General features: G+C 41.2%; 1 protein-coding gene across 5 annotated transcripts in view; it reads right to left on the bottom strand.

Moving 5' to 3' along the window:
• The window catches only part of ltbp1 (latent transforming growth factor beta binding protein 1), a 156,259-nt gene that overhangs the window by 67,277 nt on the left and 62,273 nt on the right, over positions 1–26,709 (bottom strand). For all 5 annotated transcript variants that reach the window (XM_020599892.1, XM_020599894.1, XM_020599893.1 and 2 more), the window contains exons 6-10: positions 16,433–16,639; positions 13,119–13,420; positions 10,289–10,391; positions 6,676–6,735; positions 4,051–4,173 (exon numbers count right to left, since the gene is read on the bottom strand). In XM_020599892.1, the coding sequence (XP_020455548.1) occupies positions 4,051–4,173; positions 6,676–6,735; positions 10,289–10,391; positions 13,119–13,420; positions 16,433–16,639 (795 nt within the window). The remainder of the gene's footprint in view (positions 1–4,050; positions 4,174–6,675; positions 6,736–10,288; positions 10,392–13,118; positions 13,421–16,432; positions 16,640–26,709) is intronic.

Raw genomic sequence — 26,709 nt, 5'->3', positions numbered from 1 at the left:
ACTTCAGGTCCTGGGAGACAGTGGAGCCCAGGAACTTGGAAGACTTTACTGCTGATACAGTGCTGCCAAGTATGAGGAGGGGGGGTAAGGTGGGGGGGGTTCTTCCTGAAGTACACTGTCATCTCCACTGTTTTGAGCGTGTTCAGCTCCAGGTTGTTGCGGCTACACCACAGGACCAGCTGCTCAACCTCCTGTCTGTAGACTGACTCATCACCATCTTAGATGAGACCAATGACCGTTGTATCATCAGCAAACTTTAGGAGCTTTTCCCCAGCCCCACCCGCTGCTTCCTGTCTGTCAGAAAGCTGACAGGTGGGGGCAGGCATAGTGAGCTGGGTCAGTTTGGAGTGGATGATGGTGTTGGATGCAGAGGTGTGCACGGCCAGCAGCTGCTCAGGTGTTTACGTAGGCACTTGGGCTGGTTAACAATGACGCATATTCTGTAGTACATGTTCTCTGACACAATATCACAGGCAGGTTAAGTTCCAGCAAGCTCTGGAACATTTCAAGTGCCTTTCATTTTAAACTATGTCACCCACAGCAGCGTATAACCTTGGATGAAATAAACCCATTAGCATCTCTGGTCACTGCTCCATCCAAAGTGATGTAATAAAAAATTGTACATCTGGTGAGTGCTCCAGAATAAATAAAATAAAATATATAGGAATTCATACTGGCCATATTATAAACAATATAGTATTTCTGATCATTTAAAAATAATACGTGTGCAGAGGTGAGTGTGGAGCTGGGCACTACTTCCCTCTCCGGCCTCCAGCTCTCTTTTATCATTTGTCATTCAACTATTTCTGGTACTTCTCATGTGGGGGACAGAGTGATAGGCGTCTTTTATTGTTGTGTAGCAGTGGTCCAGTGTGACTTTGTCCCTGGTGGGACAGGTGACGTGCTGTCTGTATTTTGGCAGTTCGTGGGTGAGATTTGCTCTGTTAAAGTCCCCTAGAACAATGAGTGGAGAGTCGGGATGTTCTAGCTCCAGGCTAGTTATCAGTTCTGCTAGGAGCCGTAGTGCGCTAGCGTTAGCCTGCGGTGTTATGTACACTCCCATTAGCATGAAACTGTTGAATTCACGAGGAGAATAATAAGGTTTGCAATTGATAACAAGAGTCTCTAAGTCCGTGTTAGATGTCCTCTGTAGCACTGTGACATCTGTGCACCAACCTTCATTTATATAGAGACAGATTCCCCGTCCTCTCATTTTCCCGGACAGCTCCGTTACACGATCCACTCTGTATACCTGGAAGCCCGGTATTTGTATCGCGCTGTCCGCGATGGAATCACTGAGCCAACTCTCTGTGAAGCATAAAGCAGCAGAGCGCACTCTGACTCTCAAAGTCAGAGTTAGTCCTGTTGATGAGAAGAATTTCATCCATCTTGTTGACTAGGGAGCGGAGATTTGCTAGGTGGATTGACGGGAGTGGAGTCCGGGTCCCTCTCTGGCGTAGCCTCACTAAGGCGCCCACTCGTTTGCCATGCCGGCATTTCTTCCAGATCCCATAGATTCCAGCTGCGCCTCTGATCAGAATGTCCATACAGCATTCTTTGTTTGCAAAAATTGGAGAAAGGTAGTTCGGTGTGAGGTGTCCAATATTTAACAGTTCTTCTCTGGTAAAAGTAATCTGGGATGGGTTGCAAAAAACTGAGAAAACAAAAAAAAACAACTAACACAAGAGAGCGCGGGTAACCAAGGCTGCCATCGACAGCGCCATCTTTTTGTACAGGTCTCTTCAGACAAGTACTTCTGTCAGACACTGTAGGTACAACAAAGTGCTACACCATTAATGCCTTCTGGCAGAGAATGTCCCCCAGTGTGTTCAAAATATCCCAGTTTTATACCATTTATTGTGTTGGACAACAAAGATATAAAAAATGATCCAGAACACTTTGAGAAAGACAGGAGACACAGAAGGACATTCTGACAGCTGACTCATCACCCTGCCTGAGTGTGGCCACTGGGATAACTTATGCACACTTTTGCCTTTACATGTGTGGGATGACATATCATTAAACTACAGCTGTTAAAGTTAATGTGATAATAATGCGTTAACGCTAATTCCTTTTAATGCTACAATTTTTTTTAATGTGCAATCAACACACTCACATTCTGTGATTATGACATTGTGGAGGACGAGGGTCTGCTTGAAATACACTGATAACATTATGACCACCTGTATGTACATCTGTATGCACTTCAGTGCAACACTTCTGCCTTAACATTTGTGTTTATGAAGCTCAAAATGTTTCAGTTTTTGGTGAGATTGTCATAAATGTATAAATTCAGTTATACAGTATGTTCATTATTGAGGTCATAGTAGAAAGTGGTGTTGTACTGGACTACATTATATTTAGAGGTGTTCCTAATATTCTGACCCTCTCGTGTATGTCAATGGGCAGGACAAAATTATACAGACACCTGTAACTGTGGACCATGGAAGGAAGCCGGAGTACCTTGAGAGAACCCATACAGGCACAGAGAGGAAGTGCCAAGTAAAAGTCCTACATTCAAAATGTTAGTTAAGTAAAAGTATTAGCATCAAAACATCCTTACAGTGCTAAAACTAGTTTTAGACCTGTACAATGAGGAAACAAAACAGCTGTTGCACAAGTGCATGGCCCAACACAGGAGGGTCAACCCCAGTGCACCAGAGTGAGCAGTCCACCTTCACCTGAAGGACAAAAGCCATTCTTTTGAGGACAGTGAAGTCCAGATACTCTCCAGAGAACATCGCTGGATGAGAGAGGAGTAAAAGAAGCACTTTTTGTCCAAATTGAAAACCCCTCTCTAAATAGGGCTGGTGGACTCAGGCACAACTTGTCATCCATCTACAACTCTGTTTTGAAAACTCTACCCAAACATTCCCACCCTAATTTACACCAGGACAACAGGCGTCGGTCCACACGTGAGGGTTCAAAGACAGGTAACGACTAACAACTCAGTCGTTGGGGGACACTGTTGGCAGTCGAAGGACTGAAACACCACCCAGTGGGATAAATACCTCCTGCTCACCACCAGTTGGACCGAACTGATGAAGCCTCTTGGATGAAAGGTGAAACATCTTGTACCTAAAACTACGTCCAGATGCCTTCTTCTAATTTTTTTCAGCACACTACGACCTGGATGCCTGAGAATATGTTAGTAGTGTGTCTGTGCTGGAGCACAGACATGTCCATCATTCATGATTTGTTTTACATCAACTTCAGCTGGAATCATCTTAGGCTACATTTTGCCTGAGAGAATGTCAAGATACAGCACAAAGGAATTGAGATACAAGTAAATCATGGTGTTTTCCACAGGTGGGTTATGTGCTTGTAGTGTGTCTGTTCCACAGCTGTTACAGTAATGAATAGTTCAGGTCTTCTCTGGTGAACCCTAGGGTTCAGTTTTGGAGATGAACAAATGCTCCCAATATCCATGAGACCCCTTTACACTTAACAAATGTACAGTACACAGACAAACACGTGTAATCTGCCAAGCCAGATGCTTACAGAACATCAACAGTAAGGAAAGTTTACGATCAACACAGCTATTAATCTTATTCAAGATTGATCACTTATACATGAGCTTTTCCAACTACATCGTCCCTCTGCCCCCCCCCCAGTCTCTCCTCTATCTCTTCCTCTCTCAGACATGAGACTGTATTTTGGATATGTTCAGCCCTGCAAAATGTGCTTCAGTGGGAATCAGTTTAAACAACAACAACAAAAAAACTGCCTTTATCTTTATCCATGCACTGTAATTACACATCATCAAACACACTTCAGTTTAGTAGCATTCCAGGCAGCCCTTAATGGCTTACTTGTACTTTGTAGCAGATGGTAAGGAAAAATAATTTCACTGTTATTTCCCATGTCTTCTGTTATAGGATGACATGGTGGGAAAGATCAGACTCAAAGACTTTGTATGAGCAAATCAGCACATCAGACACCAGCATGCAAATGCATTCATATCTGTCAATACAAGACTTCTGCTCAGTTTGACCCAGCACTGCTGGATGAAAGAAGGAAACCAATAAAGTGTTATATTGCAGGGCTTACGTATGCATGTGGTGAACATCAGGTTGGGGACATAGCCAGGTTTACACATGCACCGGTAGCTGCCCATGGTGTTCACGCAGTTTCCATTGGGACATACACCCTGTAGCTGGCACTCGTCCACGTCTGTAAATCAACAAAAAATGGAAAACACCATGAACCTGAATGTAAAAATGGTCAAATCTGTTTCCCAGAATTGTCTTTCATTACATACACAATTTTACCGATCCATATGCAGGTCAAACATTTCTAACCATTTCTCATTAGTCATTTTATTTGTCAATAAAAACTGTTTGTTGACACTTATTTTTTCACGACAAAATCAAAACTAAAACCTATGAAAAGAACCCACTGACCACAAGATCTACGACAGCAGGTACTGCATTTTTTGATCAGTAATTACGATAAAACTAAACATTACAATGAAAGACATACAAATGAAGAAATTCCTGTTTAAAGCTAAGTCTGCTGAATGACATTCTGTAGCTCCTGATTAGTAACACAGTATCCTCCACTGTCCAGTGGAAAAACTGCTGCACTCCCGTTGATAAGAAGCATCCAGTTAGTGACATTCTGTCATTTTATCTCCATTTCTTGGATGAAACACATTTATGGATCAAATTAATCTGCCATCCACTGACAAGTAGACAAGAGGAAACTACAAAACAACTGGTGCAACCTACGAAAACATGCAAGTACATCTACATTTATTAATGTAAGCTCATGTAACATTATGCAGTGGAAGTGGATGTTACATTAACGTTACTTTAAAATTGCTATATTTCGTGTTGCTGTCAAAAGGAATGAGTAAGTTCCAGTAAGTCAGTAGTCAAGCATCTAAATCTTAGCTTCTCCTCTCAAGCTAAACACAAGTTATGAGCAGTATTTTAAAGCTCTTGAATGATCAGTGGAGAGAACAGGCAGTGATGCAAGGTGAGCAGGAAGGGCAGAACTTAGAAAGGGCAGCAGAATTTAATGTGAACAGTAAGTTCGTTGTATTATCGCAGAACTTAGTAATTTTTTTGTCAATGTGGTGGCAATTATAGACTTGAGGGTACATGAAAGAGGCATCATCTCCCTCAAAGATTGAACTCAGAATGACTGAATAAGGCTGTCCATTTGAAATATATACTCATACGGTATTAATTTATATTCATAGTCCATTTAAAATATATGGGGAAAAACTCCAGGGGATAACTAAATATCAAAGGCTTTTACTGTAATAAATATGCACTAATACATATAAAAACCACTATTACATCATTGTTAGGAAGGCATATGTGCTTGGAGCAAACTGCAAAGGTTGTCAAATTAACATGCACATAATGAAAATGTTAACATCTTTAGCAGGTATAAACAAGTGTACCATCTGTGTTTAGGTTGGCCAATAGAAGCAAAGTACTGCTGAAGTTAAATGGAATGTTGTTAGATTTGCAAGCATTTTGTCATAAATCAAAGCAGTGGAAAAAGTGTGTCCTTATGATGATACTAAAAGAAAAGATAAAGGATAACCATAGCTATTATAAATCATCCTAAGGTCAACGTTTTTCAAATCTCACAAAAATGTATAAGAATAGTCAGGAGGTCACTAAAGTCACTCAGATTCAGCAGGTGAACACCATGAATATCTCTACCAAATTTCTTGGCAATTATTCTTACGGTTGTCAAGACACAATATGTTAGTACAAGCCAAAACGTTCGGTCTCATAGTGGCACTAGAGAAAAAGTAAAAAAAATCAACAGTCACAGGGTGTCATTGTCCAGGTAGTGTAAATCTGTCCGATATTTATTTATAATCCATTCAGTAGTTGTAGAGATGTCAACAGATGGACATATTGGAGCCATGTTGTTCCTATGTCACATGACAGTTTCATTTTTCATTTTTTAATTTAATTTTAAAAGCCCCTCCGGGACGGTGAATGATCATCAACACTGGATTCCCCTGGAGCACAGTACCTGTTTATTTTGACTGACTGAGGCCAGTGTGTCATTGGCATTGTTTGCCAGTAGTTGTAGCTGGTAAATACACAAAATGGCCCCCTTTTGTCTATATTAGTGGCAATTCTGCTTGTCATAAGTACAAAACAACTGTACAGCCATGCTAGCATCTCTGTGAGGCTGTACTTAGCTACATGCTTATGTAGGCATAGTGACCACATCCATGATGTGCCCAGTGTTAGCATGCTGATGGTAACCATGTGTAATCTTTACCATTATCTTAGTCCTGCCAATTACCATGTTATGTTGCTAAATTAGCATGAAACATTATATAGAGCTTATGCTCCTGGGCCTGTCAGTTGTGGTATGGGTATTTGGTCATAAACCAAAGTTTTAGACAAATTGTAGATTGAACCAAGTCCTCTTCTTGATAGCGTCAATGTCTGTGGTCAGTCCATTAAGTAGATGTTGAGATATTTCACAAAATAAGTGAGAACTCTGACCTGCTAGAAGCAGTATAGGACAAGTCAGGGACTCACCACAGTTATAGAATTCATCATCTGGGGACTGTGCATGTCTGCACCAACTGTCATTCCAATGTACCAAATACCTGTTGAGCTATTTCAGTCTTCCCAAAGAGGACTGACAGACCAACATGTCCATATGGCTAAAAACAAGAAAAGATCTTACCTTGGCAATAAGAACTGTTGATTCTCTTGTAACCTTGAGGACAATCTATCAGAGGGATAACTAACGACAGGAGAGAATAACAGAAGGGCAAACGTTATTTTTTTCCTTCACATTTAATGAACGATAAAACAAAAATAAACAAAGAAAGGCAAACATGTTCTTTAGTTTTCAGGTTCAACGTGATGCTGTTTCAATGTGAGGTTAGATGAGAGTGTAAGGTGCAGTCAGACTACAGAGTTACCAAGTGGGCACTTTCAACAACTGGGGTTCTGTTGATCTGGGACAATCACCACCTCTAAAACAGTCTGAATGCCTCCATGAAGGGAGGATTTACTGCAGGGCTCTTCAATAGACTGCATTAGTTTTAGCTTGGTGTACCTAGCAACCTACCAACAAAGGGTATATCTGAAGTGAAATTAGGTAAAAGGCAGGAAATTTTAAATGAATATGCTGAAATTCCCATTATAATGTCCAAAGAGGACAAGTTGACTTATAGATTTAAGAAGCTATGAAATTTTTGCTTCATCCATCAGCAGCATGAGCCAGATAGATAACAGAAGAAGTGATGAGTAAAGATAAATTATTATGAAATGAGGCAGGAAAGGGGCTGAAGGCTAAAGGGTCGAGAGCTGCTTTCACAACCAGTAGCTCATAATAACTAGTCAGACCTGTATAAATCTCTGCTGCAAGGCTGAAGATTAGGCCCTTCTGTAATTGTGGGCCAAGGCACCAGTAGCTAGGTGGTACCCCAATTCTTGAAAGCACATCGATATTTTTGCTCAACAAGAAACAACAAGGCAATGTTTGTTTAACTGATACTAGCAGTGGTTCAATTTCACAATAAGCCATTTCACACCACTGTAAATAGGAAACAGCCCACACTCATGCCCTGCCATTCCTGTGGAGAACAGAGGAAAGGACAAACCTCAAGCTTTGAAGAAACTCCCACTGAAATATATCAAAAGAATGGCTGAAATGCCATTTTCATGGTGTTTGTGAGGCATGTGAGTGAAAAGCTAGCATCGTATACTTTGATAAAAAAAAAAATCATCTTGCTCTGAATCAAATCATCTATGAAACTAGTCAAAGTTTTCAAATTAAGATATATCGTAAATAAAAGGGACACTCCATCAATTTTACACATCAAAGTTAGTCTCCAGGTGTTGGGAAACACTACTCCTTCTGTGAAAACAGCATTTTGTGTCTCTAGAGGGCGCTATGTGAAGTCAGATAAATGTCCTCGAGTGGTGTCATTTGAGTCAGAACACTACACCATAAATGAAGATGTCATCCAAAAATGACCCACAGTCTGGAAGTGAGTTAAATTAAATGCTGAATGTCCTTAGTTGTACATATTCAGCTTAGTTTTTTTTAAGCTCAGTAATCAGATGTTACTCACCAATACACCTTATTAAATTAAAGGGATAGAGTGAGAACAGCAGTGGGAAGAACACACATCCCTGGGGGGCACCTGTGCTTTTTGTCCGGGTGCTGGGATGTGGTTTTCCCCAGCCTCACCTGCTGCTTCCTGTCTGTCAGAAAGCCAGTGATCCACTGACAGGTGGGGGCAGGCACAGTGAGCTGGGTCAGTTTGGAGTGGAGGATGTCTGTTTTAAGATATTGTCACTGATATTTAACATGCTCTCCAGTTTCACCAGTATGGACTTTCTATGCAAAAACCAATGAGAGGGTTATTTCTAAAAACCTGGAATGCCAATGCTAATATTTTGTTTCAGAGAAAATAATCTTAAATGTACTGTTACACACAACAATCAAACTATGACTGTAAGTAATATGTGTATTTTGGGTTATAGATCGAAGTCTTGCTTATTTAGCTGTTTATGACATTATTTTTAAGCTACTCACATTAAACTATCAACCATCGCCATCCTCAGTTCAGTTCGGGGTTTGTACTATAGCTCTTACATCAGACTGTCTCTGACTTTTCACACTCTACTGTACAGCCAATAGCTTGGATGTCGAAGAGAAGCTCCATAGTTCTATCGAGAAAGTAGTGGAACAAAGTGACTAGCCAGAAAAGCACAGTCACATTTAGTCAAGCAACCTCCTCCTGAAACCCCCTCCACACAGGAATACACACAATCATAGAGCACACACCCACACACTCAGTTTAGCTGGGTTTCCACCTCTCTATAAGGAGCTGGAAGCAGAGGCCAGCACCACAGGCCACCAAGGCATTTTAGTGCTTTCCCTTTCTTGAAATAACTCCCAGGGTGAAAGTCACCTGTCTTTTAATACCCAGCCCTACACAAAAGTCATATATTTCCTAATTGCTCTGGCTCAGTATCTTATTTTGTGCTTTGCTAGCTGAGGCAAAAGTCTGCATGAGACACTCACTGCATTAGCAGTTGTAGCAGTACACCTGTGTGCAGAGACTCTCTGTGTGCTTTAGGCCATCAAGACTGTTAAGAAACAGACAAATTAGAAAAACCTGTGGAACTGTTCCAAAATAAGAGTTCCAGTGATTTAAAGCAGAACCTGAACATTCCTGACTTCTCCCTGAAGCTCTGCTTATATCACCCACTCTAAGAAAACACATCCTGTCAGCAAAGACCTAATTTATAAAATAAAAGTTAAGATCCACATTCATCTGTTCATCACTTTGATGAACCTTGGCACCAAATACTGTATCTTTCTGGTGTCAGTTTGAAACAGGGAGACACAATCTGTGACTTAATAAAATACCCAACACACATATTTTAAGGTGTCATTTGGAGTTTCTTGTAAACAAACTGTCTGCATAACCAACAATGCAAGTCTACTCCTGACAGTTTGGTTGTACACTGGGCTTTGTTATACTACTAGCAGCTAATGTAGCCGAAGCCTCTAATCTGCAGCAGAGATGAAGAGTAGGCTACATCTTCCCTAACTCTCCAGCCCCAGATATTTTTTTCTTTTTCAAACTTGTATTCTTCAGCCTCGACCGATGCTGACTGAGGCAATGACGCTTGAGGACATTTATCAGATGTCACACAGCTTAGAGAAAAAAAGAGGTTGTACACAGCTTTTTTTCTCCAGGTATGCAGTAGGACTCTCTAACACCTGGAAATGGGCTTTGATGAGTGAAACTGGTGGAATTCACAATAATGTGAATTTATCTCACGCTAATGCAGAAAAAAAATTTAGCCAAGGCCTTTAAGCTGATATGTTATCAAGTGGTTTAAAATGTTAACATTTAGGATGATGCTGAACCTGACATTTAGAAGCTGTTTACAGTAATTTCCGGACTATAAGCCGCACCCACTAAATGTAAGGCGAAAAAAAAGTTGTACATAGCCGCAGGTGTCCACGCTGTAACATGAGATATTTCGACAGTCAGATCGATCGCCTGTAACTTGAAGCGGCATCATATGCATTTCGTCGTGTGTTGTCCATGATGAGGGTGTGTGCATGTAGTGACAAAGGTAGCGGCTTATAGTCCGAAAAGTATGGTGTTTGACAAAACAACAGCTGTATCCAGGAATGGAATAAGGACAACAGAAACAAAATGCCACATATGTTTAGGGCTGTGCAGATGTTTCTAAATGGAAGAATAAATCAGGTGTCTAGTTGGTATGCCTGAGCAACATCTGAGAAAAACAGCTGTACTTACACGGTTTGTTTGGACACTTGTGGCATTTGTTGAAACCCCAGGATGTTCCAATGCTTCTACAGCACTGCTCCTGTTTAGTGAGACCTGGCAGAAGCTTCCCACACTGTGACATGGACAATTACACAGAGTGGGAGAAAGAAAGGGATGAAAGATGGCAACTCATTTGTTTTAATTACATTTTTGTTGTTGTCTGTTTCTGTGAATACCTGATCCCCAGGTGTCTTTCACAACACCCATCAGGCCCAATCTGATCCTAGACCAGTATCGGGTCTGATGTTGACATCATTAACTCATCGGATATTGGATGGACAGGGCCGATCGACTTACTGATCCATACTCCAGTCCGCAGCCTGTGCTGGACCATGAACCCTCCATAACCTAACATGAGCCACATTCCACATCTTACCATAAACCCACGGCAATCTCAGTCTGTAAGCGAGTGAACAAAATGTCATTTGTTTGGAGATACTGTACATTAGTCTGGAAACACCCAAAGCAAAACAGCTACTTGTACCGTGTGTAAAGCCAGTGCGCCGAGCAGTGGAAGTACAGTTGCGTCATACAGTACAACCAAATTAATAAAGCACCTGCAGACGCATAAACATCCAGCAGACAACCCAGAGGCTAAAGGAATTACAGAGAAGCTGCTCAACTTCATTAAACTCGATGGCCAACCACTATCTGTAGTAGAAAATGTCGGATTTTGCAGCCTGTTGGAGAACTTAGAGCACCGGTTTAATCTGCCATCCAGAAAATACATTACAGAGACTGCTATACCCGAACTATACAACCGAGTGTCATCACAGCTCACGGTGTAGTTAGAAGGTATTAAAGCCATGAGCGTTACAACTGATATTTAGACCTCAGATGTGAGCAGCATCGAAGGCAACCCCCTCTAATCAGTTGCCACTTTACTGGACCATCGATACAAAGACAGGGGAGACAGATTTTCTATTCATAATAAGTTATTAATGCCCTAATGTCGGCTACATTTTAAATGGTAAATGTGAAATCTTGCGAAACCAAAGCTGCATGTTTATTTCTAGCCCAAAAGTGGAGATTTGTAAATGTACAATAAGTGTGGAGAAGTGTGTGTGGCCTTGGCCTCTGACCATCTAGTGGTTGCACCTATCCACCATTATGCATAATTTAATGTTTTGTTTATTAATGTTTATTGTTTTATTGAAATGAAAGAACTCTTGTATGGGAATTTGTATTGGAATTGGATCGGAACTGAAAAAATATGGATTGGCCCATCGCGGCTAAAAAGATGCACACATGCAGATCTCTCCGCCCCTCCCTTACTGACAGATGCTTATCTATGTATATCATAACAAGTGCTCAGCAAAATGTGACCTGGTGATAGAGTAACTTGCAATTTCTTTTCAACATTGTGAATTACAACATCTTTGGTCAGGCAATAGATCTGCTCCACCAAGCCAGAAGTTGCTTTGTTTTTGGGCACAACAAACATGTCAGTTTTAAGAGTCTACTTTAATCTTTGTACTTCAATTGCTCTAGACTGTCTAGACTGAAACCTGTGTGGGATTCTTTTGCTTGTGCTGAGTGCATTTAGGATGAAACTGACATCAATCTTTTTATAGGACATGTGAGGTCACAGCCTCTAAAAGCTTCCAGTCTTGCAGTCAGAAAATGTGTTACTCTGTATCGAGCACAGCACCTGACCGCCATCTGTTGAGGTGGTTAGTTACATGTGAGGCAGTCTTCTTAGAGGTGCACCATGACAGATGCATGCACAGCTATTTACTAAGCCTGTCACATTACCAGCTTTAACATTTTTCGGAACTACAGTTACATATTATTCTTCCAGAAAGAGGAAGAAATACTGTAGCTGTCAAAGTGAATTCTGTCAGCTCAACAAGTGCATTTTCTAAAAAGATAACTCTAAATACTGATTGGGAAATCATATTTCAATTTGTAAAATGTAAAATGTTTGTAAGGTGTAAAATATTATTGCAATAAGTTAAGAAATGAAAAAACAATTGAAGTCACACTCCGGGTAAGGTTGTTTTTTGTACACAGATCCATATTCAGGTATTACTGCAGCACAGTGTGGTGTCTGTGTGAGCTACGGTGTCACGCGGATACATGTAGGGTGTGAAATGCAGGTGGTCTCAGATTCCCTAACTGACAGCTTGGACCCCCCGAAAATCTCAAAATTAAATTTAATTAAATTAAATTTTATCTACACAACATGATTTTCTTGCATGTAACTTCATAAATGTTCAATTGTTCTTTTAAAAATACAATAAAATAGATTGTAATCATTGCATTTTCGATGTGGTGACAATAAGTGATCGTGCGCCAGAAAATGATTGCAAGGCACGCAGCCTGTTAAAGATTCATAGCCCATTTATCTCCACCTACAGCTGCTTTTGTTATGATCAGACTGTCATAAAATGCAAAAATAGACAAAACATATATCCCTGTGCTAGCACAAAGTTATGCCTTTTTGAAACTGTAACTGCACAGTGAGTGACAGCAGCGCCCAGTGAGGCTGGCTTGACTATACCTGCTCTAAGTAATGTCTGTAACATGACTGATTAGGATATGCAGGTAGTTTTGTTTATATCATGGCACATAAGATGCTTTCATGTGTTATTTTATATGCCTATGTCTAACTGTTTAACATGGATTCTGTGGCAGATCTGTGATCTTCAAAGACTGGATGGAGTAGCGGCCTCTTCAATTAAGTAACTGGCCTTAATATAAAATCTTTTTATTGGCCAACTTTCAAATTTTAGGCTGTATTTCTTTTCCTAGATGTTACACTTATGGAAGCCATGAATTGTTCCATCAAATGCTGTACCTGACTGCCTGCCGTCTCCTGGTAGCATCGGCCCAGAGTGCTCTTGGAGGTGACAGGCTGGTACTGAGGAACCTGGTAGCCATGCTGGCTGGGATAGACTACATTGTATCCATGGTGCTGGATCTTCTGGCTGTTCTCTGTGTGGTGGTAGGTGTAACTGGTACTTGAAGAGGAGCTTGACTGAGAACCTTGCAGCTGGTGTCCGTTGCTGTGGTAGTTGTCCAGCTGAGACACCTGGTGGACCTGGACAGAAGCCTCTGGAGGATGTTTGATATGAATGTTGACAATGTTGGGGCCGAACACTGTGGACATGCAGGACAACAGTTACAGTTATCACAGTGCATCATCATTATAAACAGACCTGTGGGTATTACTGGAAATTAAGGGAAGACTCTTGATTTCAAAAATGAAGATTAGTTTATCTATCGTGGGGACTACTACTTAGCTTGTGGTTGGCAGCTTTGGAGCAGCTTTGTCAAGCTGTTAGGAGGGTCTAATAAAAAAACAATACTCAGTTAACATTATGGGAATTGTAGCGTCCAATGATTTTGGAGATTGATGCATACTAGGGACTAAAAGTCAGGATATCTCAACTTTTGCTTCTTTGATCTTCAGCCATACTATTTTGGCCTTGTGTCGAATAGCAATTATATCACCTATCACTTGATGGTTGTTGCTGGTCCACCTGTTGATGTGGCAGTGAATCCAACTACTTTTAATATTATACTCATCATACTCTTGTAATCCATACAGTAATTTGGCTTTTACACTTAGAGGAAAGCTTATAAAATAGCCAAAGCTCTGCTCCATGCAATGCACTACATTTTCTGGAGTAGAGTATACCGTAGGGAGCGGGTTCTGCCTGTCATGATCTCAATCCTTACCCTGTCTCTGCTCTTTGTTTTTCCTTTGGCGTTAGGCCCAGCCTGTGTCTTTGTCCTACGGTACCTTTCCAACTCCTACCAGTTGCTCCACTGTTACTCTGTGTAATCATCCACTCTGTATTTAAGTCAGCAGCCAGTATTCACAGACTGCCAGACTGTCGACCAAGAAACATTCTCTGCTACTGCCCAGCATTCATCTCTACTTACCAGTTTTCCATGTTTAATTCCTACCCTGCTTCCCTACTCTAGTTCCTTTAAATGCCACTAGCCACTCATATATTTTTGTTCAGTGTTGTACTTACCTGTGTATTGTTTCCCAGCCAGCCTATTGACTGATTGAGGTATTTTTCCTTGATCCAGCCATGTTCCTGGTATATTTGTGTTCCACCTGAGTTATCCTGTTCTCCTGTCTTCTTATTATGGCAGTTACTGTAAAGCTTTGCTTTTCTTGCCACTAAATCCCTGTCCTGAGTCTACCATTCTTGACACCATGACAACATGATGAATGTGAAGTTAATCTGTGCATCCCCCTTACAGATTTGTTTATTTTAATATGTACATTTAATTCATGCATGGTTACAGTCTGCCTACCCTCTAACAGGACATAGGCACTGTGAAAACTGTATAACGGTATCAGGGATCACAACCTAGTGGATTTTTCATCATCGTTCTTAATGTCTGTTCTATTTTGCACAGTGGTCTGTGAAAAACAACATTTCCCTGTGCACATGCCAAGTACACTACCAGTCAACACTTTTCCACTTTTTATTTTATATACACTATATGGACAAAAGTATTGGGACACACCTCTTAATTATTGAATTCAGGTGTTTCAATCAGACCCATTGCCACAGGTGTATGAAGTCAAGCACCTAGCCATGCCGTCTCCATTTACAAACATATGTGAAACAAAATGGGTCATTCTGAAGAGCTCAGTGACTTCAAGTGCAGAGCTATGATAGGATGCAACCTATGCAATCAGTGCAATAAGATGGTTTGTCAAATTTCATCCCTGCTGGATATTCCACAGTCAACTGTAAGTTATATTACTGGAAAGTGGAAATGTTTAGGAAAATCAGCAAGTTAGCCACAAAGCGGAAGACTGCATAAAGTCAAACTGCTAAGGTGCATGGTGTATAAAGGTCACCAATGCTCTGCTGATTCCGTAGCTGAAGTGTTCCAATTTTCCACTTGCACAAAACTATGCAGCGGGAGCGTCATGGAATGGGTTTCTATGGCAGCTGTACACAAGAATCACATCACCAAGCCCAATGCCAAGTGTCAGATGCAGTGGTGTAAAAGGCACCGGCACTAGACTGTGGAGCAGTGAAAACATGCTCTGTGGAGTGACTAATCATGTTTCTCAGTTTGGCAGTCAGATGGGTGAGTCTGGGTTTGGCAGATACCAGGAGAATGTTACCTGTCTGACTGCATGGTGCCAACTCTGAAGTTTGGTGGAGGAGGGATAATGGAAGGCGGCTGTATTTCATGGTTTGGGCTGGGCCAATTACTTCCAGTGAAGGGCCATCTTAATGCTCCAGCATACCAGGACATTTTGGACACTATGCTTCCAACTTTGTCGAAACCATTTGGGAAAGGCCCTTTTCTATTCCAGCATGACTGTTTGTGCCCCAGTGCACAAAGCAAGGTCCATAAAGACGTAGTTGGATGAGTTTGGTGTGGAAAAACTTGACTGGCCTGCACAAAGCTCTGACCTCAACCACATCAAACACCTTTGGGATGAACTAGATTGGAGATTTTGAGCCAGGTCTTCTCGTCCAACATCAGTGCCTGACCTCATAAATGCTTTACAGAATGAATGGGCACAAATTCCCATAGAAACACTTCAGAAACTTGTGGAAAGCCTTCCAAGAAGAGTGGAAGCTGTTATAGCTGCAAAGGGAGGACCAACTCCACATTAAAGTCCATATATTTGAATGCAATGTCATTTAAGTCCCTAGTGGTGTAATGGTCAGGCATCCCAATACCTTTGTCCATATAATGTAGCTATTGTAGAGGTCTTAGTTTTAACTGCTTGCGCTATGCTAAATGTTTGTTACACTGCATCAGAAGCAACTAAGAAAAAAGCTTTTAGAAATCATGAAAACCAGAAATATTAATGCTAGACTGGGAGTCTATTACTCTAACAGACTCAGTGTAATACTCATCATTTATTTATTGAATGTGCTCATGCAATTTGTTGCTTTTAAATGATCCCTTAAGACTGAATGAGAAGATATGTTTTTTCTGTTCAGTCTTTTGTTACTGACCATTAAGCAAGTTTTGCAGAAAATACTTTGTGTAAAAGACCATACCAGTATTTATGCAGGTTTTAGCCCATTTACCCCTAAATACCTCCATTTTACATAACCTCTAGAACTGCAGTTTTAGTTAGTCTTTAACTGTGTTGCAGTCTTGCCTTTCACTCACCAGTACTCTGGCCATTGCTGTAGGTCAGAGGCAACGTGTGCGTAGAGTGGACCTCAGTTTGGCTGTAGCCACCGGCCGCCTGCTGGTGCTGTTGGTGTCCTGTCTGAACTGGCATCTGGCAGAATTTTCCAGTGAAGTTGGGGGGGCACTGACACTTGTCTCTGGTGCTGCACTTACCGCCATTTATACATGGCAGGTGACACACCACTTAGAAGAAGAACAGAACAAGAAAGCAATTATCATGATGTATGTAATAACAGCACGTAACACATATACACATATACAAACTAACACCAACAAAGGACTTGCCTTTATCAACATATTTGGGTTTTTGGAATCACATTTTAGTAATGTTTTAATGCATCTGCCAGTAATCAAGCTTATGTTTATTAAATTCAATACCAAATTGTAATCTGGATAAATAAAAAATAAGCAGACTAATCATTATCACTTATTACATCGACCTGATCAGTGTTTGATTGTTATGTCTTGTTGCTTTTCTTCTTTTGTCTCTCCTCTATCCACTCACCCCAACCGGTCGAGGCAGAAGGCCGCGCCCCAAGAGCCAGGGTCTGTCGGAGGTTTCTTCCGTTAAAGGGAGTTTTTCCTCCCCACTGTCACCAAGTGCTTGCTCAAGGGGGATTTGTTGGGTTTTCCCTATGTAATAATATTGATAACAGTAAGGTCTAGACCTTACTTTGTAAAGTGTCCTGAGATGACTTTTGTTGTGATTTGGCGCTATACAAATAAAATTTGATTTGATTTTTTGATTTGATTAGGCAAAAACTGTATTCTGATGTTTTGGAAAGACAGAAATTTGGAAAAGTTAAAGATGACCAGTAGGTTGAGTTGAAATGGAGAATGTATTTTCATAATGTTGGTTTAGTGTGAATAATACTAATACTACTAATAATAATCATTATCATCATCATCATAATGTTTTTGGGATTAAACTGAGCTAAATTGGTTCAAATCTTATTTATAAGATAAACTCCAATTTGTTCATGTTAATGATGAATCTTCCAGTCAAATTAAAGTTAGGGCTCTGTGCTTCTCTTAGGCAATAATGTCAGGAAAGACAGCATATACTGTATTTCCATTGCTACACAGATGATACTCAGTTATATTTATCTATGAACCCAGATGAATCTGATCAACTGGTCAAACTTCAAGCATGTCTTAAAGACATAAAGGCCTGGATGACTTGTAAGTTTTTTACTTCTAAACTCTGATAAACTGAAGTTATTGTACTCAAAGCATGTCTGTCACACAGCAGTGCCGGCTAGGACTGAAAGTGAATGTTCCAATGGGGACAGGAGTGAAGATGACAGGCTGGGCTACTGTAACTCTTTACTATCAGGATGTCCCAATAATTCCCTAAAAAGCCTCCCGTTAATCCAAAATGCTGCAGCCAGAGTACTGACAGGAACTAGCAAGAGAGATCATATCTCTCCCATATTAGCTTCTCTCCACTGGCTCCCTGTAAAATCCAGAATAGATTTTAAAATCCTTCTACTGACATACAAAGCCCTTAATGACAAGGTTCCATCGTATCTTAAAGACCTCACAGAGCCTTATCATACTAACAGAGCACTTGGCTCTCAGAGTGCAGGTCTGCTTGTGGTTCCTAGAGTCCACAGAAGTAGAAAGGGAGGCAGAGCCTTTAGCTGTCAAGCTCCACTCCTGTGGAACCAGCTCCGAGTCTCAGTTCAGGAGGCAGACGCCCTCTCTACCTTTAAGACTAGATTTAAGACTTTCCTTTTTGATAAAGCTTATAATTAGGGCTGCATCAGGTAAATGAACTGTATTTATATAGCGCATTTTTCCACAGTGTGTTGCACTGGCCAAAGCGCTTTACAGGAGATGATACACCATTCACACACCGATGACAACAGGCTGCCACACAACAGTGCTAGTCAAGCCACCGGGAGCAATTAGGGGTTCAGTGTCTTGCTCAGGGACACTTAGGCATGCAGGGAGACCGGGAGTTGAACCACCAACTTGCTGGTCAGGAGATGACTGCCCTACCTCGTAAGCAACAGCCACCCCAGGTTTAGGTGACTAAACCTTTGTCGTGTGGACGACACTGAGCATAGAGAGAAGAAAGAAGAGCAAAGAATTGTCTGAGGATGTGAGAACCACAATAGTGGAAAATCCTGGACAGTCTCAAGGCTCCAAGTCCATCTCCAGAGATCTGGCTGTTCCTGTGTTCACTGTGGGCAACATTGTCAAGAAATTTACAGCCCATGGCGCCGTAGCTAATCTCCCTGGATGTGGACGAAAGAGAAAAATATGTGATAGAATGCAACGAAGGATTGTTGAATGGTGGATAAAGAACCTCGATCAACTTCCAGACAAATTCAAGCTGACCTGCAGACACAGGGTGCAATAGTATCAGCTCACACTATCTGTTGCCATCTGAATGACAAGGGACACTATGGTAGGGGACCCAAGGGGCCCCACTACTGACACAGGAACATGAAAATTCCAGGCTGGAGTTTGTAAAAACTAACCCGAGGAAGCCAAAATCCTCCTGGGAGAGTGTCCTGTAGACAGATCAGACTAGAATAGTGCCTTTTGGTCAAGCACGTCATTCTGTTGTTTTGAGGCCTTCAAAGAAAAGAACACGTCCCTACAGTCAAACATGGTGGAAGTTCACTGATGGTCTGGAGTTGCTTTGCTGCTTCAGGCACTGGATGTCTTGACTATGTGAAAGGCATTATTAAATCTGAAGACTACCAATGAATTCTGGGGCACAGTGTAGGGCCCAGTGTCAGAAAGTTGGGTCTCCATCAGAGGTCATGGGTCTTACAGCAGGACAATGACCCCAAAGCAGACTTCACAAAGCCCCGGAAATGGTTTCAGACAATGTGCTGGAGAGTTCTGAAGTGGCCAGCAATGAGTCCAGATCTAAATCCCATAAAGCAGCTGTGGAGAAGGAACCCTTCAAACCTGAGAGACCTGGTGCAGCTGGCAAAAGAAGAGTGGTCCAAAATTCCAGTAGAGAGGTGGAAGAAACTCACTGATGGTTACGGGAAGCGACTTATTTCAGTTATTTTGTCCAAAGGGTGTGCTACCAAATATTAAGCTGAGGGTGTCAATAATTCTGTCCAGGCTATTTTTGGAGCTCTATGTGGAATGGACCAAATGTGGCTTTTTTGTGTTGATCCAATGCAAATAAAAGGAATAAACACGAGAATACCAAACATTTTGTGATTGCAACAATTTTCTGGGAGAAGGGATGTCTTCTATATATTTTTGGCCATGCTTGTATGAGGATATACAAAACATGTCAGCCATCCACCAAGCTTTGGTGTCATAAATAAATCACTGAAAATAAAAAGTAAGCAAAGCATCATCATTATGATAAGTTCTTCTACTTCAATCTTCTTCTTCTTCTTTCTGCTGTTCCCATTAGGGGTTGCCACAGCCAATCATCTGTTTCCACCTAACTCTATCCTCGGCATCCTCTACTCTCACCCCAATTAACTTCATATCCTCTTTTAGCACATCCATATATCTCCTCTTTGGCCTTCCTCTTGACCTCTTGCCTGGCAGCTCCATCTCCAACATCCTTCTACCAATATAACCACTATCCCTCCTCTGCACATGTCCAAACCATCTCAATCTGGCCTCTCTGACCTTGTCCCCAAACCAGCCGACCTGAGCTGTCCCTCTGATGTGCTCATTCCTAGTCCTGTCTATCCTGGTCACTCTTAAAGAGAACCTTAACATCCTCATCTCTGCCTCTTTTCCTTTCCTCACTGCTACAGAAGCCGGAGTACACGGAGAGAACCCACACAGGCACAGGGAGGACATGCAGAATCCGCACAAAAAGGACCCAGGTCGGCTGGGGCTTGAATCCAGAACCTTCTTGCTGTGAGGCAACAGCACTAATCACTGAACCACCATGACGCCCTCACAGAATTCAGCATTGTCTTAATTGTCTATACCTCAGAGGGACACAGTGGTAACCTACTATACTGTACCTTTACATTCTCTTAGAATAGTCGCATTGGAAACATTAGACTTATCTCAGAGTCTTACCTCAGAAACTTCAGACTTGACTCAGACTCTAACTCACTGACTTCAGATTTGACATGGACTTGCATTTTGTGACTCCTGAACATCTCTAGCATTTGCTTCTTTACCACAAAGAGCACTGTGCGTTATTGCCTTATCTTTGAAATATGTACAAAAAGCTTCTTTTTAGAAAAATAATGTAATTAAGTATTGTCAAATGCAAACAAAAACATACATTACTATTATTATTATTAGATTTTCCAAAAAAGTAGGGTGCACTAGAGTCGTGTTTGCACAGTACTCTACCAGTCAGGTAGTTTGAACCACCTTTTGTAAAAAAAAATTGCTGTCAGTCAATAATTCCAAAGTCCAGTGGAAAACATTGTGTTACATTATTCACATTATACTTTTAGACCCTTCTGTGTTTTTACTGTCCTCAGTAGAGCCCTGCAATTCTCCATTCAGCACAAACTCAAACTATTTCCCTGAGGAACTGAACCCAAATGAGCTGGCAGCTACAGGCATCTTTAATAAAGGGAGGAGTGAAGAGCCAGAAAGCTCTCAGCACTTTGTGAGCTGCTGTACTCACTGGAAGAAAATGTGCCAGACCTAGAGATACACCACTTAAATTCACTCTCCAAGGCCAAATGGGATACACATACAGGTTGAATCATGCCAATTAATAAACTATTCCTCCCCGTATTGTCAAGTTATCCCCTGAATATTTTCTGCTATCACCAAACTCTTTGCCATGAACTAAATTTTTGCTATACATTTTATCAGTTGTGGTGTTTGCAGAAAAAGTAATGCACATTTGCAGTAATAGCTGACATCGGTAGCTAGAATAAAGAACAAATGCTAGGATTGGGTTGTAGTTGTGGCAGTAGCATTACTGGACAATATTCCATTGAATTAAGAGTTAAAGCATTCCACGGCTTTCTGCCAGAAACTGTTGACTACAGTTTGTTCTGCAATGCAGTATGCAAAGCATCAAAGTATGCACCTGGCTAGGGGATCCTATTAGTTCAGAATTGTAGGGTACATATAGTAATCTGGCCAAATCCAGGTTGAACTGCATTCCAACCACAAACAAACTTACTTCCAGTGAAGGGCCAGCATACCAGGACATTTTGGACACTATGCTCAGTCCATTTATAGATAACAGAAGTTATCTATAAATGGACCGAGACATCAACTAAAAAAAAAACTCTGACCTGCTGGTGGCCCTAAAGGGAAAATGTGGACATCACCAAAGTGAATGTCTGTAAAGAAATTCATTGCAATAGATCCAGTAATAGCTGAAATACAGTATTTCAGTCTGGGCCAAAGTAGCTAATGAATATTGCCTAGAGTCACATCACTAGTATGACTAAATATGCCTAAAATGTCAGGCAAAAGAGCTCACAGCACTTAATGTCTGGAGTGAGACATTGTGTGAGACTGCAGACTGATGAGGCTCTAGTGATGAATTTGAAAATAAAGGCAAAGATCAACTGTACATCACAGGTTACAGAGGCACAGTGATGCATTTTATGGAAGAGTTTTATCCACACAGGAAAACTTTAATAACAGCTAAATTTAAAGTTGTATCCTCATCTTGCCTTGTGTTCTCCACAACCTATAATCCATAAGCAACACTAATTAAAGAGTCCATGGCACATTTTCTTGTTTTCTGACTTATCTACAATGTTACAATGATGAATTATCATCTTAGACGGGACCTAAAGCTCCAAAAATGAGGTGTCTGTATGTTCTAGTACTTCTTTGCAAAAGCAGCTCAGGGGGCAACTGTGGTTCAGTGGTTAGAGCAATCATCTCTCAACTGGAGGGTTGGAAGTTCAAATCATGGTGCCTGCAGTCCACATGTCGAAGTGTCCTTGGGCAAGACACTGAACCCCCAAGTTAACCCCGATGGTTAGACCCATCGGTGTGAATTGGTGCTGCAGATGGCTGCCTCAGTTCTGTACCGGAAATGGAATGTGTTGCAGCATCAAAATTGCAGTGAGTGTTTATTTTGAACAGAGAATAAAACTGATGAGGTATCACATCACATAATGTGCTGCTGTGTTGTTTACAGTGTAATACAGGACACAGGTGATTTCACATTTATGATTTTACATAGCATCCCAACTTTTTCTGATTTGGGGTTGTACATTTTCGGGGGGCACTAAGGCCACAGACACACACCTACATGACTTAACATGAATGATGTTTTACAGAGATCGCTCCTCACACCTGACAGACTTAGGATCTGAGGGCATTAAGAACTCTATCACATCTCATGAGGGCACACTGGCGACTGACACTGTGGCCGTGTAACTATGATAGATACACAAGGCATCACAGATTTATACCCTGTATAAAACTAAGGTTGACGACATTAAAAACACATTCCCATTCATTCCCAGCTCCGACCTACCAGCTCTGAATTATAGGGAACGCAGCATAAGTATAATGATAGCATTAACATGTTCCATGCAGTGATGCTTCTGTTGCCTTTATCATTCCTTTCACAACACCAGAGGGAAAATAGGTCAACCAACAGGCATTTAAGTGGCACCAAAATCAGCATTGTGATTCGGTCTGGTAAATACCGATTTTATAGGAACCGGTGCTGGCACCAGGGTTTGGTACTGAGCCCTACCTAGTCCACTCAAATACAGGACTGTAGTTCTACAAATGGATCGGAATGGGACTGGCTTTATTCTGGTTGATACCAATCCTGTAAGAAAAATGCCAAGATCAGCACCAATATAAAGACCTAGTAGACTGGGACATTTCTAGTTGTGACATGTATGGCTTTTGCAGTTGAGCGCACCTTCCTACCGTTTTGAGCATATTAGCTACATAATAGCTGATTTCTTCAGTCTCGATTCTTTGAGCTTTTCCTTGATTGCAAGTAAACATTCATCTTCCCCATTCCTCAGCTTAGGTCTGCACAATATCATAGGTATGTCAAAGATGGAAGGAGGAAGGAAGAAATACTGAGCAGAGGAGGAATAAAGCACGTCTAGACAGGTTGAAGCTCTGTCTTCACCTTTAGTCATATCCAGGTGCAACATGAAGAATCTGCAACACTGACTGAGGACAGTAATATCAACAGTTGGTCAGAAAAATAATAAAAATCTGTTTATATTATTCTTTATTTTCTGACTTATAAAACCTATGACATTTTACATTGGCTGATACATGTCGAATGATTTATTTTCCATTTTATTTGAAATGTCCCCTAGTACTAAGCCACAAAAGAAATGAGTACCGCCTACAGAAATATACACAGAGAAAATTATGGAAATTATGTTCCAGAGGAAATTATGTCTCAACCTGCTGAAGGAACTCATGATATCCATGAAAACTGCAACAGAGATGTACCATAACTGTGGTACAAGGTAAAACTGAGTTTAGATGTTTAGTAAATGCTATATTAAACCATTATTATTAGTACAGTTAATCAGATTTGATGACCCCTAAGCCAGTGATTGGCAGTTCAAGACTTCTTAGGATGATACAGTAGCCCACCAACCAACTCAAGGTTTTCATTTTATGCAGTGAAAAAATGATCCCTAATGAAAGCCGCAAGCCAAAAACTGCCAGTCTTAAAATAAAGTTGTTAAATACTGCAAGTGTTGCAACAGTTTTGATCATTTCAGTGAAAATATAGGGTGCCATGGACATCTGCATGGACCCTCACTGTCATGGACAGAAATTTTCTGTACTCTCAGTGCAGGCAGCACAGTGGCATGGTGGTTAGCGCTGTTGCCTCACAGCAAATAGGTTCCAGGTTTGAGCCTGGGCCAATCCAGGACCTTTCTGTATGTAGTTTGCATGTTCTCCCTGTGCCCGCATGGGTCCTCTCCGGGTACTCCGGCTTCCTCCCACAGTCCAAAGACATGCAGCTGAGGCTGAGCGGTGACTCTAAATTGCCCGTAGGAGTGACTGTGTGTGTGGTTGTCTGTCTCTAAGTGTCAGCCCTGTGATAGACTGGTGACCTGTCTGGGGTGGACCGGTGTCAGCTGGGATTGGCTCCAGCCCCCCCACAACCCTGTTCAGGAATAATGAATGGATGGATGTACTCTCAGAGCTACAAGAGTTACTCCAGGTTAAAAATGCTTCAACTTTTTACTGCTTTTGATAGACTCTTAATTAATGGTATGTTAATGTTTAATTTATGTGAATGTTTAATGTTTTATACCATTTCCATAAAGTGCAGTTATGCTCGACAAATAGGCCATGGTGTGCGCCAGCTGTAATGTCAACACAGAGCCAGAACCACTTATACTTGTGCTTGATTGCTGCAATTTTCTTCTACATCATAGGTGCTGAGACAAACACAATGTACACTGCTGGAGTGACAGTAGAAGAAGAAATCTACTTACTGCCCCATGCTGTGCATGTATAGTAGGCCCGAAACACTACAGCAAACTCTTTTAGTCATGCTAGTGGAATGACTAAGAATGGCAATGATTTGATTTGATTTATTTGATTTATTTATTCTTTCAAGCATGTAAAGACAGTTGACATATCAACACACATAATTTTACACATATCCAACAAATGCTAATCCATTATCAATTTGCTTATACCTAGTACATGCTTGAATGGAGTAGGAAGAAGTCAGACTTATCCAGTCCTACCCCATGACATCATCTTACCATCATTGGTTTGCAAGCAGTATCTCTACATAGATAATTCTCTTCTACACCACACAAGTAATATACTAAAGAATTATAACAGAGTGTTAACATTCTTACATAATTACATTCTTAAATACTTATCTTCTACACCACACAAGTAATATATTAAAGAATTATTACAGAGTATTAACATTCATACACCACACCCACAAATGTTAGTCAGTCTACCTACCACTTTGGTCCAGACTGAAATGTTGTAGGACTTGCTAATGAATTTTGCAATTGTGAGTGTTTCAGTATTTCTGCTGTGCTGATTCCTGTGAGTTCTCCTCTAGCAGCACCACAAGTTTCACATTTGTGCTTTTTAGTGACATAACCCACCAATATTGGATGGAGTGAAATGAGGTATACACAGGGGTTAATTTGTACCGGACAGAACAAGCCAGATCCGGCACTCCTCAAATTGTGACTGGCACCTATTTTGACAGACCTGGCACCTCATTTACATATGAACAAAATTTATGAAAGAAATTGAATATATGAATGGTATAAAAAATGTAATATAAATTAGTATATGAATAACATATAATGTATCACTCGCACTTGTCATTTGTAATTTACTCTTGCAATTTCATGTCTTTTGATGTGATTTTTTTGGTCACTACAAACACACAATAAATAAGGTTTTGCCTCTTATCTGTTCTCTTCATTTGGAAACTACTACAAACGCACTGGTCACTGTGGGAATCATTTCATTCCAGAACCTCCTCTAGGGGCTGCGTTGAGGGGGGAGGGGGTGCAGGGAGCATGTTGTAGGTGTGTACAATATGGCCACATCGACAAGAGTGGCGTCATTCACAGTTCCAGCCCAAAGGTTTCTGTTGTGTTTTGGTTAGCCATACTGCTAACATAGCCTACTTTGTGCTAACACCAATTTCTGCCACCAGTGTGTTGGCATTGATAGATAAAAAAACACCATTTAACATCCAGCATCATAACTAACAAAAACACGCAGTGTGTTGTTATGGTGTGTTGACTGAGGCTCAAATTTGAGAGTGAATAGCAGTCAATGCTCATGCCAACATGATAAACAAAAGAGGTTTCTTAACATGGGCATCCACATTCCGACCATCACCATTACGTAATTGGTCAGTGCAGGCTTTTGCTAGATGATGTCACCATCAACTATGGCAAAACTCGAATGTCCATGGCACAATGGTGGAAAAGTAGGAAATGGACAAGCTGGGGGCAAGAGTGTGTAAGCAGCTCCCACGTCAGACATTCATATGACCATATACAGGCATCTAACGGTGGCTGTACTTCCTGAGGAGGCTGAGGAGGTTTGGCATGTCGCCTAGGATCCTTTGCAACTTCTACAGCTGCATCATTAAGAGCATCTTGACCAGCTACATCACTGTCTGGTATGGCAGCACTACTGCTATGGACCGCAAGAGCCTGCAGAGAGTGGTAAAGACTGTGGAGAAGATCACCAGGACTCCACTTCCCTCTCTGCAGAGCATTTACCACCGCAGGTAGTGTAGGAAAGCTGCCTCCATCCTCAAAGATCCAACACACCCCCAGCACAGACTGTTCATACCCCTACCCTCTGGCCAGAGGCTC

This window comes from Monopterus albus, unplaced genomic scaffold (genome assembly GCF_001952655.1).
Source record: "Monopterus albus unplaced genomic scaffold, M_albus_1.0 scaffold43.1, whole genome shotgun sequence".
Lineage (NCBI taxonomy): Eukaryota > Metazoa > Chordata > Actinopteri > Synbranchiformes > Synbranchidae > Monopterus > Monopterus albus.
Note: the sequence above shows the minus strand (reverse complement) of the source record. Positions and strands in the feature narration are given on the sequence as shown.